The 13,548-nt window shown below is 41.1% G+C and overlaps 1 protein-coding gene across 1 annotated transcript in view; it reads left to right on the forward strand.

Moving 5' to 3' along the window:
* METTL16 (methyltransferase 16, RNA N6-adenosine) overlaps nt 1-13,548 on the forward strand; it is a 197,993-nt gene that overhangs the window by 137,603 nt on the left and 46,842 nt on the right. Inside the window, exons 7-8 of the mRNA XM_082247010.1 lie at nt 1,847-1,916; nt 3,216-3,305. Coding sequence (XP_082103136.1) covers nt 1,847-1,916; nt 3,216-3,305 — 160 coding nt within the window. The remainder of the gene's footprint in view (nt 1-1,846; nt 1,917-3,215; nt 3,306-13,548) is intronic.

Below are 13,548 nucleotides of genomic sequence, written 5' to 3' on the forward strand. Positions count from 1 at the left end.
ATAAACTGATTTGTATTTTAATGAGTGAAAAAAGTATTCGATCCCCTATCATTTAGCAAGATTTCCGGCTCCCAGGTGTCTTCTATACAGGTAATGAGCTGGATTAGGAGCAGTCTCTTAAAGGGAGTGCTCCTAATCTCGGTTTGTTACCTGTGTAAAGACACCTGTCCGCAGAAGTAATCAGTCCAATCAGATTCCAATCTCTCCACCATGGCCAAGACCAAAGAGCTAACCAAGGATGTCTGGGACAATATTGTAGACCTACACAAGGCTGGAATGGGCTACAAGACCATCGCCAAGAAGCTTGGTGAGAGGGTGACAACAGTTGACAATAGTGCGATTATTCGCAAATAGAAGAAACACAAAATAACTGTCAATCTCCCTTTGTCTGGGGCTCCATGCAGGATCTCACCTTGTGGAGTTTCAATGATCGTGAGAAAGTGGTGGAATCAGCCCTGAACTACATAGGAGAATCTTGTCAATGATCTCAAGGCAGCTGGAACCATAGTCACCAAGAAAACAATTGATAACACACTATGCCGTTAAGTACTGAAATCCTGCAGTGCCCGCAAGCTCCCCCTGTTTAAGAAAGCACATGTATAGGCCTGTCTGAAGTTGGCTAATGAACATCTGAATGATTCAGAGGAGAACTGGGTGAAAGCGTTGTGGTCAGATGAAACCAAAATCGAGCTCTTTAACATCAACTCAACTCATTGGTTTGGAGGAGGAGGAATGCCGCCTATGACCCCAAGAACACCATACCCACTGTCAAGCATGGAGGTGGAAACATTATGCTTTGGGGTTTTTTTTCTGCTAAGGGGACAGGACAACCTCGCCGCATCAAAGGGACGATGGAAGGGGCCATGTACTGTCAAATCTTTGGTAAGAACCTCCTTCTCTCAGCCAGGGCATTGAAAATGGGTCTTGGATGGGTATGCCAATATGAAAATGACCCACAAACACGGCCAAGGCAAAAAAGGAGTGAATCAAGAAGCACATTAAGGTCCTGGAGTGACATTTTTAGGATCACATGTGGTATGTGGGAAGACACCTAAATAGCAAGGTCTGTCTCCAGACCTTAATCTCATAGAAAATATGTGGAGGGAGCTAAACGTTAGAGTTACCAAACATAAGCCTCGAAACCGTAATGACTTGGAGATCTGCAAAGAGGAGTGGGACAAAATACCTCCTGAGATGTGTGCAATCCTGGTGGCCAGCTATAAGAAACGTCTGACTTCTGTGATTGTCAAGGGTTTTGCCACCAAGTACGAAGTCCTGTTTTGCGAAGGGGTCAAATACTTATTTCACTCATTAACATGCAAACCAATTCATAACTTTTTTTTAATGCATTTTTCTGGATTTTTTTTATTATTCTGTCTCTCAATGTTAAAATAAACCTACCATGAACATTTTAGAGTGATCATTTCTTTTTATCAGTGGGCAAAGTACAAAATCAGCAGATGATCAAATACTTTTTCCCCTCACTGTATATATGATTCTCAGTTGCAGCTATTCTCTTACCTAGGCGTTTGTAGTTCACTAATGTTACATTTTGTTTTACCTGAGGTCTTTCTGCCAAAACTTGTTATCAGTTATCACCCTTTGTTCCGTTTCCATAGAGCAATTGAGCCACACTGGAATAATTTAGAATTGATTCATTAATGCAAATCAGAAATTGCGTTCCTCGTGTTTGCTCTGTTGTGGTGAGAAATGTCAAGATGTCTGAACCACTAACTGATAATTTATTCATAATACAGGAGAATGCTGGTCTGCCCTTGGCTCATGTATTTTCATGTAATGAAATAAAGCTCACCAATTATGTACCCTGTTGGTTCTTTCTTTTTAGATGGTACAGCTGCATGCTGGGTAAGAAGTGCAGTTTGGCGCCATTGAAGGAAGAGCTGCGAATACAAGGGGTATGTTTATTGATATTTTTGTTGTTCTTGAGTAGTTGAAGGGGAAAGAGAACCAAAATTAGAAGTCTGCTAACAACTCGGGTAGGAATTTGAATAAAAAATGTTTTTCAAAAATTCTGAAAAAAAAACTGGCAATTAGTTTAAGAGCAACACTTGTTATATCAGGCACCTAGGGGAAAATTTACTAAAACTGCTGCACATTAGAATCTTGGTGCAGCTGTACATAGTAACCAGTCAGCAGGGTAAAGTTAAAATAATATCTAAAAGTGATAACTGCCTATGTGCTACCATGAAAAAAAGGGTTTCATTATTAGAATTCTTGGTTTAAATATACTGAATTACATATTTACGTTCGTGGAATCAAAGTAATGGGCAGTCCCTACTACACCATGCCAAATACTTAGATTGCATATTGTACATGAACTAACCTTTTCCTCTTTTATGTACTACAGATACTAATGTCAAATATAAATGATTTGGCTAACAAACAATTGATGCCTATTAAGAGTAGGCTTAATAGTAAGCTTACAAAGTAAGAGGAGAGCTACAGAACTAGGTCTGACCTGTCTATAATTGTAATATGTATTGAAAAATATGCAAACCAAGAATCTGTTCTTATGTTAAAGTGTATTTCCACTTTTGCAACCATATTGGGATAACACCCACTTTATATTTGTTACATGTCCATATTCACATAGATGCTCTATTTTAGACCCTCAAGCAAGGAAATAATCCTACGTAGTTCTCTTTGTTCATGAGTGGGCTTGGGAGCTGTGTTTGCCATAATTAACATAGTCTGTACTGGGCTTCTTGCATTCAGACACGGAGCTGCCGTTCACCCCCCCCTCCTGATTGGCTAACTGACTTTGATTGACAGCAGCGGGAGCCAGTGGCGCCGCTGCAGTTTCTCAGCCAAAGCGGAGGGAGAGTCCAAGACGTCCAAAGGACTCGCTGGGGCTCAGGTAAGTGTTAGGGGATGCTGGGGCGGCTGCTACACACAGAAGGCTTTTTAGCTTGATGCATAGAATGCATTAAAATAAAAAACCTTCTGACTTTACAACTCCTTTAAGCCAAAATTAGATTGACCCAAATGTAATCATGATCTTCAGTAACACTTCCATAGGTATTAGCGCAAACTGTGCCTGCTAGAGTATACAATTTCAGTATTGTAGCTAACCTTAATAAACTAATAAGAATATATTGCATGCCAATTCACAGATGTACTCCACATAGATAATGCTTGGTATATTTGCTACAGATTCACTACTATGATCAATTTTGTCTCATATTTTATTATAGGTATCCAAAGTTGCATATACAGAATTTTATCAGGGAAAAACCATGCGTTGGGCGCTGGCATGGAGCTTCTATGATGATGTGGTCATCCCTGTAGGTAACGAGTTATAAGCAAAGGAAAAAATCATTGTTTCTAAGTTTCTTGTTAGCACACGACTCCTTGCTTTTCTCCTAGAGAATAAAAGATAAAACGTTAATCATCATTATAATAGACATCTCTAGATTATTGTTGTACAATTAGCCCATCTTTCCATTTTGGGTGTAACAGGGAAATATTCAAACCTATGCTAGGTGTTATATGGCTTGTATCACATTCTTCATGTCTCACCTGTGATCCCTTCTTTGACCTACAGTGATAGGTTCTCTGACAGTCTTCTTTGTTTTATGTTTTTTTTTTTTTTTTTTTAAGGTTACCAGGGATTCGTCCGATTTTATTTTATTTTTTTTGTTACATATTTTAGCTTGATCCTTTCACACTGGTGCGATGCGCAAAATGCTGCGTTTCTCCTGATCGCATTTCACTCTAAGCAATCGCACGCGTCCATGCGATCTGCTTTGGGGGGGTCAATGTTCTCTTAACGACACCCCGAAACAGATCGCAGTACGATTGCCAGAATCAGGTGCGGAGGACAAAAGGGTTCTGCACCATTTTGAAGCGAATGCGATACAGTTTCAGCCATACGAACTGTATGGCTGAAATCGGTCAGCACAAACATTGCATGTGATGTGCACAGGAATGCGGTGCAAATCACATGCAATGTCTGCAATCACACCAGTGTGAACCTAGCCTGTATCTCGTATGACCCTTGATATGTACAATTTACTCACTGTATGATTTTGTTCCTCAACTTTTGTACTGGTATTTGGAATTGCTGTTGTAGCCACCAGTGCCATGGTATCTGTTTATTTTGTTTGTTTTGTGTTGTCTACTGTTAGTGGACTTGTAACTGTATTGCATTTGAAAAGTAATAAAAAAAATAAATAAATAAAAAAAAAAATAACTTATGCTAGATCTTTAACTGTCTAAAACCCTGGTGCGGCAGGGTCCACTTATTTTAATCAGAGTTTTTACAGGCCAATTTTGCCTTTTTTTAGTCAAACTATTGCATTCATGTGAAGAATCCATTCTTGTGAACAACCAACCTATTACATGTCTATAGAAAATCCAGTAAAGGAAACGGGACATAGATTTTCTGTGTGCCCTCCAGTAAGTTCTGGCTGGAAAGCAAACACTTCTAATGTCAGGTCTGGGTTGCTTTGCTGCAGTGATACCTGGCATGTTACCGTGATTACCACTAGTGCCCAGAACAGCACACTGAAATGGTACACTTTGTGGGACACCTTTCCTAATCCCTGCAATCGCTCAGTACATAGACAGAGCAGGGAAAGTAAAGCAACCCACATACAACTGCTGTCAAGGGAGCCATTTCTTTCTTGTCCATTGGTAGACACTTTTGGGTTATACTGCCACCTACAGGAGGATTGGACACTGGAAATCAAAAAGAATTTAGGCCAGCCCAAAATAACCTCTCCCACTACCAGTATGCTATAATTTTTTGCTAGGTTCCTAGAAGGATGCATGTATTTTTTTCAGCTCTGCTAGGTAAGTTTAACCTAATTTTGCTTGCCCAATTTTTTCTGCAGCATTTTTTTCTTCAATTAAAAAGTTTCCCTACATCGCTGCTATAGCTGGTTTAACCCATTTTCACCCGCCCTATAGCAGTTTTCCTGCTACAAGTCGGCAGCTGTGCACCTGATCATGCTCCCTGCATGTTCCCGAGCCAGGGGAGTGTGCGTGCACCTGCCGGGCCAGGGGTGCTGTTATTCTAGCGAATCAGATAGTCCTGTGCCTGTGTCTACAACGCACAGGAAATTATGTCATGTTCTCTTGTTGAGCCATTTTATGGTTCCAGAGAGAAGAGAGAACATCAGACAGGTGAGTTACAGCACTACACTGACACTAAATCACATCGGCACATTTAACCCCCTTTCACCCCTTCACTGCCCTGTCACAGTGTCATTAGGTACAGTGTACAGATTTTTTGCTGATCGCTGTATTAGTGTCATGGGTGGCGCCATATAGCGTTGGTGTCAATCCCAGAGAGTGTCAGGTTACCCACCACATATTCACTAACCCCCTGATCATCCCCCAGGTAACCCCCTTCACTGCCCTGTTGCAGTGTCAGTATAGTGTACAGATTGTTTTTTTATCGTCCGTTTCCCCTCCACATAATCACTAATAAGTTTTAACCCTTTGATTGCCAGTAACACTATCACAGACACACTACACCTATACCATGCTAGTATAGCGTCTGATTGGATCAATATTTTTTATCAGATCAGACCTATACTAGCGTCCCCACTAGTATAATGTCTCCAAAAAGACAGCGTTTGCAGGATCAGCCCCAGCACCTGCCTTTAACCCCTCACTGTCACTTCTGACACACAAAACCGTAGCATTCGCAAGATTAGGCCTGATCTCTGCTAGCACTAGCAAGTATTTTTTTTTTTGTAGCCATTCCAGCAGTCCCTGACAGCTAGGTGCTTTTTTTTTACCCTTGAGTCACACTAGGTACCTGTAAACTTAGTTGACAAAAATGTCCAACAAAAGGTACACTAGTGAAGAGGCCTCCAGGATTCTGAGTATGTCAGATGAGAGCGATAGGGAAGCCTCACTGACCGAATCAGGCTCAGAATATTAACCTGTAGAGAACAGTGGCACCGACAGACAAATCAGATGATGAAGAAGAAATCCCTGCTAAGGTCAGGCGTACCCGACACCATGCCCAGGTTGCTGAGTTGGTAAAATCGCATAGTGATTCCCATATGCAGCAGAGTGCCAGTACTAGTGCCAGGCTAAATTTTGGTTAACTAGCGAGCACCAGTGGCCTAGTACATAATGGTCTTATACATACCAGCACTGCAGTAACACTTGGTGACATGGCGAGTTCCATAAGTGCAGTCCAAGCTGCTGCAGTGGCTATCACAAATAACGTCCTGTAGCCACAGAGAAATAGAACACAGGCCCAAAGAGCCCATAGTGGTATTCCTGATGTGCTTGCAAATCCTAATAGGCAACCCACAGATTCTTGCAGCACCCATACTTCCCCCCATTCACTGCCCAACCCGGAATTCAGGTGGAAACAGCAAATTTACCTCCCCTTCTGTTTTTTTTTATCTGTTTTTCATGGAAAATCTGTATGGATTGTGGATGAAAGTAGTTTATATGCTGAGTAATTTATCGCCGCCAGCCCAGATTTGTTCCTTGCCATATCATTTGAATGGAAAAGCAACACAGTTTCCAAATGTAGAGCTTTTTTTGAGCTTAACTCTTGTCCTTCTAATGCGAATACATACTACTACGGTCATAATGGTCCACAGACCAGATTCATCATATGCACGTGTTCTCCGCTGCCATATCCAGGTGTAGATATGAGAATTGAATGCATTTTATGCATTTCAACAACAATGAACTTTGGCAAGATTGTTTGGGACTTGGTGTCTCCCCTGCTCCATAAAGGGCACCACTTGTATATGGACAATTTTTATACAAGTGTGCCGCTTTTTAGACACCTTAAAAAAAATTGTGGCACCATGCGACCTAATCGCTGGGGCTTCCCCCAGCAGCTTGTAAATACCCAAATTAGAAGGGGGGGAGAAAGCCTGCTCGAGAAATAATTAATTGCTTGCAGTGAAGTGGAAGGGCATACGGGATGTTTTCGTCCAGTCTTCAATTCACTTTCACCTTAACATGGGAGTGATGGATTTTAACGATTAGATGATGAAGCCGTACTTGGTCATCTAGATGCTGGTACAAGAAAGTGTTTGTATATTTATTTCAGTTGGTTCTGTTCAATGCTTATTGTACTATACAAAGTATCAGGAAAAAGTTGATTCTTACTAAAATTTCAGAAAGAGATCGTCATGGCTCTTTTGTATCCAGAAAATGCTGTGGCCAAAATCACAATCCAGACGCAGTGAGCTGCCTGCTTGAGAGGTATTTTCCGGATGCCATTCCTGGTACCCTGACCCAAAAAAGATGTTGTGTCTGTAGCAGACATAGAATAAGAAGAGACACACCTTTTTTTTGTCCCTCCTGTCCTGGCCAACCTGGTCTCTGTCTAAAGGACTGCTTCCGTCACTAACACACACTAGTGGAGTATTCGTATAGGGTACAGCACGGCACAGTCTTGGGCACACATTCACACAGGGTCTCGAAATATTTTAGACAGTCAGGAAACAAATTTAAACGATCACAAAAATAGTTGCTGTTTTGTTCAGTTAATGTTCTGTTCTTACTGTGTTTTATTAACCATTGTTTGCTTTGCAGGAACGCCATTTAGCTGCAGAACTGATCTGTTTATTCTGACAGTAGCCAAGTGTGCTTTCAGAATACATACGTCAATGAATGCAGCGTTGTAGGAGGAGATTTCTCCTCTGCAGTTAAAAAAAACATATATTTTAAAGCATGCGTGGTTAGTGGGTGGATCACCTCTATGCTTCGGCATACATTTTTTTCACTTCTTATGGCAGAGATTTCTACATCAACATCAATCAATGTGAATGGAGGAATTGGTTATTATCGGTTATTTTATTTTATTTTTTTCAGAAAATTAAGAACATTGCATGTATGGCCATCATTAGAAGTGGGTGGATGCAGGGCAGTATATTTTAATGGTAGGCATACCACACACTTTTTCTGGCAGATTTTTTCATCCACATCGATCAGTGTGAATAGAGGAATCTGATAGGTTCTCTTTTTCGTTCAGCTCACAGGCTGTATGAAAAAAAAAAAAGAACATCACTTATATGCCCAACAAGCACTAGCAACATACTGGTACGTCTCTGGACTTTGAGTGGTTGTACCGGGATGATGCCTGCAGGGGTAGGCATCCTCTTGGTATCGTTTTTTTCAGCCAGTAGTCGGCTTTTATGTAAAAGCAATCCTAGCGGCTAATTGGCCACTAGATTGCTTTTACAAGAAGTGGGAGGGGATTTCCTTCCTCCCGCCGCCTTCCACAGTTTTTTCAGGCTCTCCTGTCCCACCGGGGAACCCAATAATGCAGCCAGCGGTTCTGCCATTCACTCCTGATATAAACAGCGCCATTTTTAAATTGGGTAAGCAACTGATGACACCAATCATGATGTGGTCAGATGCTTTAAGGGCAGAGGCGAGATCTAGAGTCTAAAAGATCCCAGATTTGTCAGAAAAAGTACCGGTCACTGCCTATTGCTATCACAGAATATATTTACATTCCCTCTGAAAACAATAAAAGTGATCAAGAAAAAAAAAAATGTAAGGAAAGTGTAAAAATAAAATAAAAAAGCAAAATAAATAATAATAAAAAAAAGGCGAACGCAAGCATCGGTCTTGTGTCATATGTAAACAGCAATTGCACCATGCATGTGCGGTATCACTGCAAACATCAGGTCGAGGACAGTATTTCTAGTATTAGATCCCCTGATTTAAATCTAAAGTGAGGACCTGTAAAGGTTTTTAAAGTCTTTTTAAAATGTACGTAGTTTGTCGCTGCTGTACAGGCGTGCACAATTTTAAAGCATGTCGTGTTTGGTATCTATTTACTTGGCATAAGATCATTTTGTATATCTTACCAAACAATTGGGCAATATATTGTGTTTTTGTGCATTAAAATAAAAAAAAAGTGTATTTTTTACAAAAAAACTTGCATTTTAAAAACCGCTGCGTAAAATACTGCGTGACAAAAAATACTCGAACACCCACCATTATTTAGTGATCAATAGAAATGGTGCCTCCTAAGTATACCATGTAATTATTTATTATTTAATCACCATGCAGCCGCCGTCAATTTTGGGATTGAACCCAAAATAAATGGCTAAATGTTTGAATTTGAGGTGCTGTATGGTTTAGTAATGTTAATTATTGTGCATATACAAAAAAATAGTAATTAATATACTTGTGCTTTAAATTATTAAAAACTGTTCTAAATCATAAAAAATGTATACGTGGATATTGTGAAAATCAATATATGAAAATATACACGTATATTTAGAAAATTAACCGTTCATTTCCTAAGTAGATAATTATGTGTCTTGTACACCTCATGCTTGAATGTGCTCGGTTCTCGGTGCAATGCAGGTGATACGCATGCTGGTCCATAGCGCGGATGGCGCTGATCATTGTACACTTAAAAAGATTACCAGTGGGTGCCGCTTGTAGGCACAATAAAAAGTGAGTGTTCTATGAATCATTGTATGTTGAAAAAGATATTTTAATAAATGTATTGCACTATTATATGCATTATGCTTTTTTCTGGGAATTCTGATGGTTTGGAACCTGATCCAATATTTAAAGGAAAAACATACTTCTTTGCCTAAGCCGTGGCTATTTTGATTGAGGTGATTTGGTTTTGAAGACGGGAGTCTTAAGCTGTGACCAATTTCATACATCAAGCTGTGGGGGTCCTGGTGGCCCGGATTCATCTGCTGAGTGGCCCCCTTATACTAAGGTGGGAGAGCATCGCTAATGAGCACGTGTGTGATGGGAATACAGAGCACATTCAAGCACGAGGTGTAGAAGACACCTAATTATCTACTTAGGAAATTAACTGTTTATTTTCTAAATATACATGTGTATATTATTTTCACATATTGATTTTCACAATATCCACCTATATATTTTTTATGATTCATACGTTTTTATGATTTATAACAGTTTTTAATGATTTAAAGGACAAAGTATATTACAATTTTTGTTTGTATATGCACGATAGTTAACATTACCAAACCATACACGCCTCAAAGTCCAACATATACCCACCATTTTATGTAGAAAACAAAGGTGACAACAGCGCAAACATCAATACGAGCATGTATCATTTTTTTAAAAGAATAATTCCCGGTTCACACTTATGCGATGCGGGAAGGCTGCGAATTCGCAGCCTGTTCCCGCATCGCAAACGCACCCCTGGCAGTTCACACTGCCATATGCGATACGCTGGGGGTGTCAATGTTAACGACACCCCCTGTTTGATTGCATATCGCAGTGCGATCTTAACAGTTCGCACAGGATCGGATCGCACAAGTGTGAACCACTGTGCGATCCGATCCTGATGCGGCTGCAAAAAAGGGTCCTGTGCGTCTTTGCTGCGGGTGCAGTGTGAATTTAGCCATACAAAGTGTATGGCTGAACTCGCACCGCACAGCCGATCGCATGTAATGAAGGAGCAGTGTGCTCCCACATTACATGCGATCGCCGCAGCCGCACATATGTGAACCGGCACTAAAAGCACACTTTAATATGGATAAGCAAAGGGCTGCAAAACTGTGAAGATGGTATCGACTGATATTTTTGATACTTGAAAAAGGAGGCAGGGCCTCTGTAACACATTGTACACACCCCCTTTTTGCTCTTGATGGTTGCTACTTTGATCTAGTAAGCCTGCAGATGCTGCCCACCTCCTCTGGCAGCCCTACAGTCCATTTTCACAGTTTTGCAGTCCTTAACTTACCCATGTGTAAGTGTGCTTTTATGCTTTTAATAAATGATACATGCTCATGTTGATTTTTCTGCTGTGGCCACCTTTACTTTCTACATGTTATTGAGGACACCCAGACCTGATGAGCCCTGCTGCACCACAATCTGAGCTGTCATCCATCCATACCTACTCACATCTTACTGTGATAAATCCTGCATTGACTTTCACTAAGTCTGCTGATACTCCACCCTGATCCTTCCCACTGGAACCAAGACTCCATAGGAGTACTGGACTTTACATCTTAAAGTCTTTTGACTGTGGATACTCCTTCCCAGATATAGGGTTTGATAAGGCTGAACTTAGAGCGCAATGAGACTCTTTTTTTTCCCACCATTTTTTTTTGTAGGGCCTCTGCTTTAAAAAAAAATATTTAATGTTTAGGGATTCAAAGTAATTTTCTAGCAAAAAATATTAAGTGTCAGAAAAGGCTTGGTCTTCAATTGGTTTAAAGATAGTGGGTTATGTGTGGCATAGGCTTCTAATGTTGGGCATAAAATGCCAGGACAGTTCAAACACCCCGCCAAAATGACTTTTTTTGGAAAGTAGGCACCCTAAGGTATTTGCCTATAGAGGCATGTTGAGCCCATGGAATTTTTTCTTTGCCACAGGTCACAGGTTTCTGGAAAATTACAAAATTATTATATATATATATATATATATATATATATATATATATATATATATATATATAATTTTTTATACAAAGCACAACTCCCCCCCCCCCCCCCCCCCCAAATGACCCCTTTCAAAAAGTAGACCTCCCGAGTTATATGCTGAGAGACATGTTGAGCTTGAACCCATGGAATATTTTTTGGCACAAGTTTTTGGAAAATTACAAATATTTTTTATTTTTTTTTCTACACAAAGTTGTAATTTAAATGATATATTGCTCATACATGCCATATGTATATGAGGATTTACACCCCAAAATACATTTTGCTACTTCTCCTGAGTATGGGGATACCACATGTGAGACTTTTTGCTAAGAGGCATGGTGAGTTTTTTCCAGTTATTTGTTGCCACAGTTTTTGGGAAAAAGAAGATAGAAAAGGAAAATGTACTTCTCTTTCGTTCATTAACAAGCACAGCTCCTGATTGTTCTTAACCATTGAGTGATACTGTCCCCTATAGGAGTAAGACACTAGGCAGGAAAAAGCTTGACTACGCCTATGGGCAGTCCCAGGGGGCATACACCCACTCTCCGCTATAGGCACTCCGTTTTTTTCTGTCTAGTCAGGGGAAAGGGCCTAGTTCCTTGCTGGGATCTATGGTTCTGGCAATTTTTTCATTGTATATGGATTTTTTTTTCCTCTTTTTATTATTTTGTTCCTGTGAGAACTACAATCAAGTGCCGGAATGGACAATGAACTGGATAATATAGATCCTCAGTGTCCCCCCAGTCTGGCCAGCGAACGTGTGCAGACCGCAGCTCTGTGCTAGGGTGGCTGCGACATAGCCCCACTGGAGGGGGGCTGGCCTGCGAGTTAAATGTATCGCGAGGATGCATACGAACTGGCTTCGGCCTGAGTCGCAGCGTTTCCTCCTGGTCAACAGCACCCACATTATGATGGAGCTGTGTCCTGTCCAGAGAGGTGCTTTCAGCTCTACTGAAGCTTCTCTTTGAAAAATATTCAGTATGTTTCCCTGCTTACGCTGCCCCAAAATGTGGCCGCCTTTTGTGGCTATCACCTCTGCAAGCAGGGTGTTGGAACTGAAGGCGTTATCCTATCGTTCACTTTGTGGTGCTTCACAAAGATAAGGTGGTGCTTTGCCTCTGTCCATCATTCCTTCCTAAGGTGGTCTCTGACTGTGATTTGAATGAAGACATTGTGTTGCCTTCCCTGTGTCCCAGGCCTAAACATCTAAAGGAAATTGCCTTGCATGTTGTGGATGTGGTCTGGGCAATTAGGGTGTACCTGGCAGCTATGGAGTCTTTTAGGAAGTCAGACTCTATTTGCGCTGACGGATGGACCTCACTAAGGATTGTCCGCTTCTGCGACCATTTTCAGATGGATCAGAGAGACGGTGGTTCAGGCCTATTGCATCAGGGGTCAGGTTCCTCCTTTCCCTGTTTAGGTGCACTCTACTAGGGAGCTTAGTGCCTCCTGGGCTTTCCGTCATCAGGTGTCAGTGACGCAGGTTTGCAAGGTGGCCACCTGGTCGTTGGTGCAAACTTTTACAAAGTTTTATAAAGTGGATGTGTTGGCATCTGCGGATGCTTCTTTTGGCTGCAAGGTTTTGCAGGCTGCTGTTTAGAGGACCTGGTTCTCTTTGAGGGTGTATTGTTTTTCAGGTGAGCTCCAGTTGTTTATGGTTGAGCTCTATGTTTATTTGGTTGGCTATGGTTAGTCTTGGGAATTTGTGTTCTGATGTTTTCCCACCCCTCATGTTTAACACTGTTTTGGGACGTCCCAATGGTGAAGAAGAATCAGGAGCTGTGTCTGTCAATGAACGAAAGAGAAAATGACGGACACAGCTCCTCATCTTCATGATCGTAGGGTTATGCTGCCTCCTACAGGAGTAGGACACTAGGCAGAGAAAAGCTTGAGCATCCTATGGGGTAGTGCTTGGGGGTATACTCCCACTTCTGCTATAGGTATTCCATTTTTTTTCTGCCTAGTCAGGAGTAAGGACTTTGTTCCTTGCTGGGATCTCTGGTCCTAGCTATTTTTTACTTTTTAAATGACATTTTTTTTCCTTTTTATTATTTTGTTCCTTTTTATTATTTTGTTCCTGTGAGAATCTACTATCAACTGCCAGTGAGCGCATGCAGACCGCAGCTCAGGTGGGCTGTGATTCAGTGGTGGGAAGTCCTCGGC

Source organism: Pelophylax lessonae (assembly GCF_965119305.1).
Source record: "Pelophylax lessonae genome assembly, chromosome: 2".
Classification (NCBI taxonomy): Eukaryota; Metazoa; Chordata; class Amphibia; order Anura; family Ranidae; genus Pelophylax; species Pelophylax lessonae.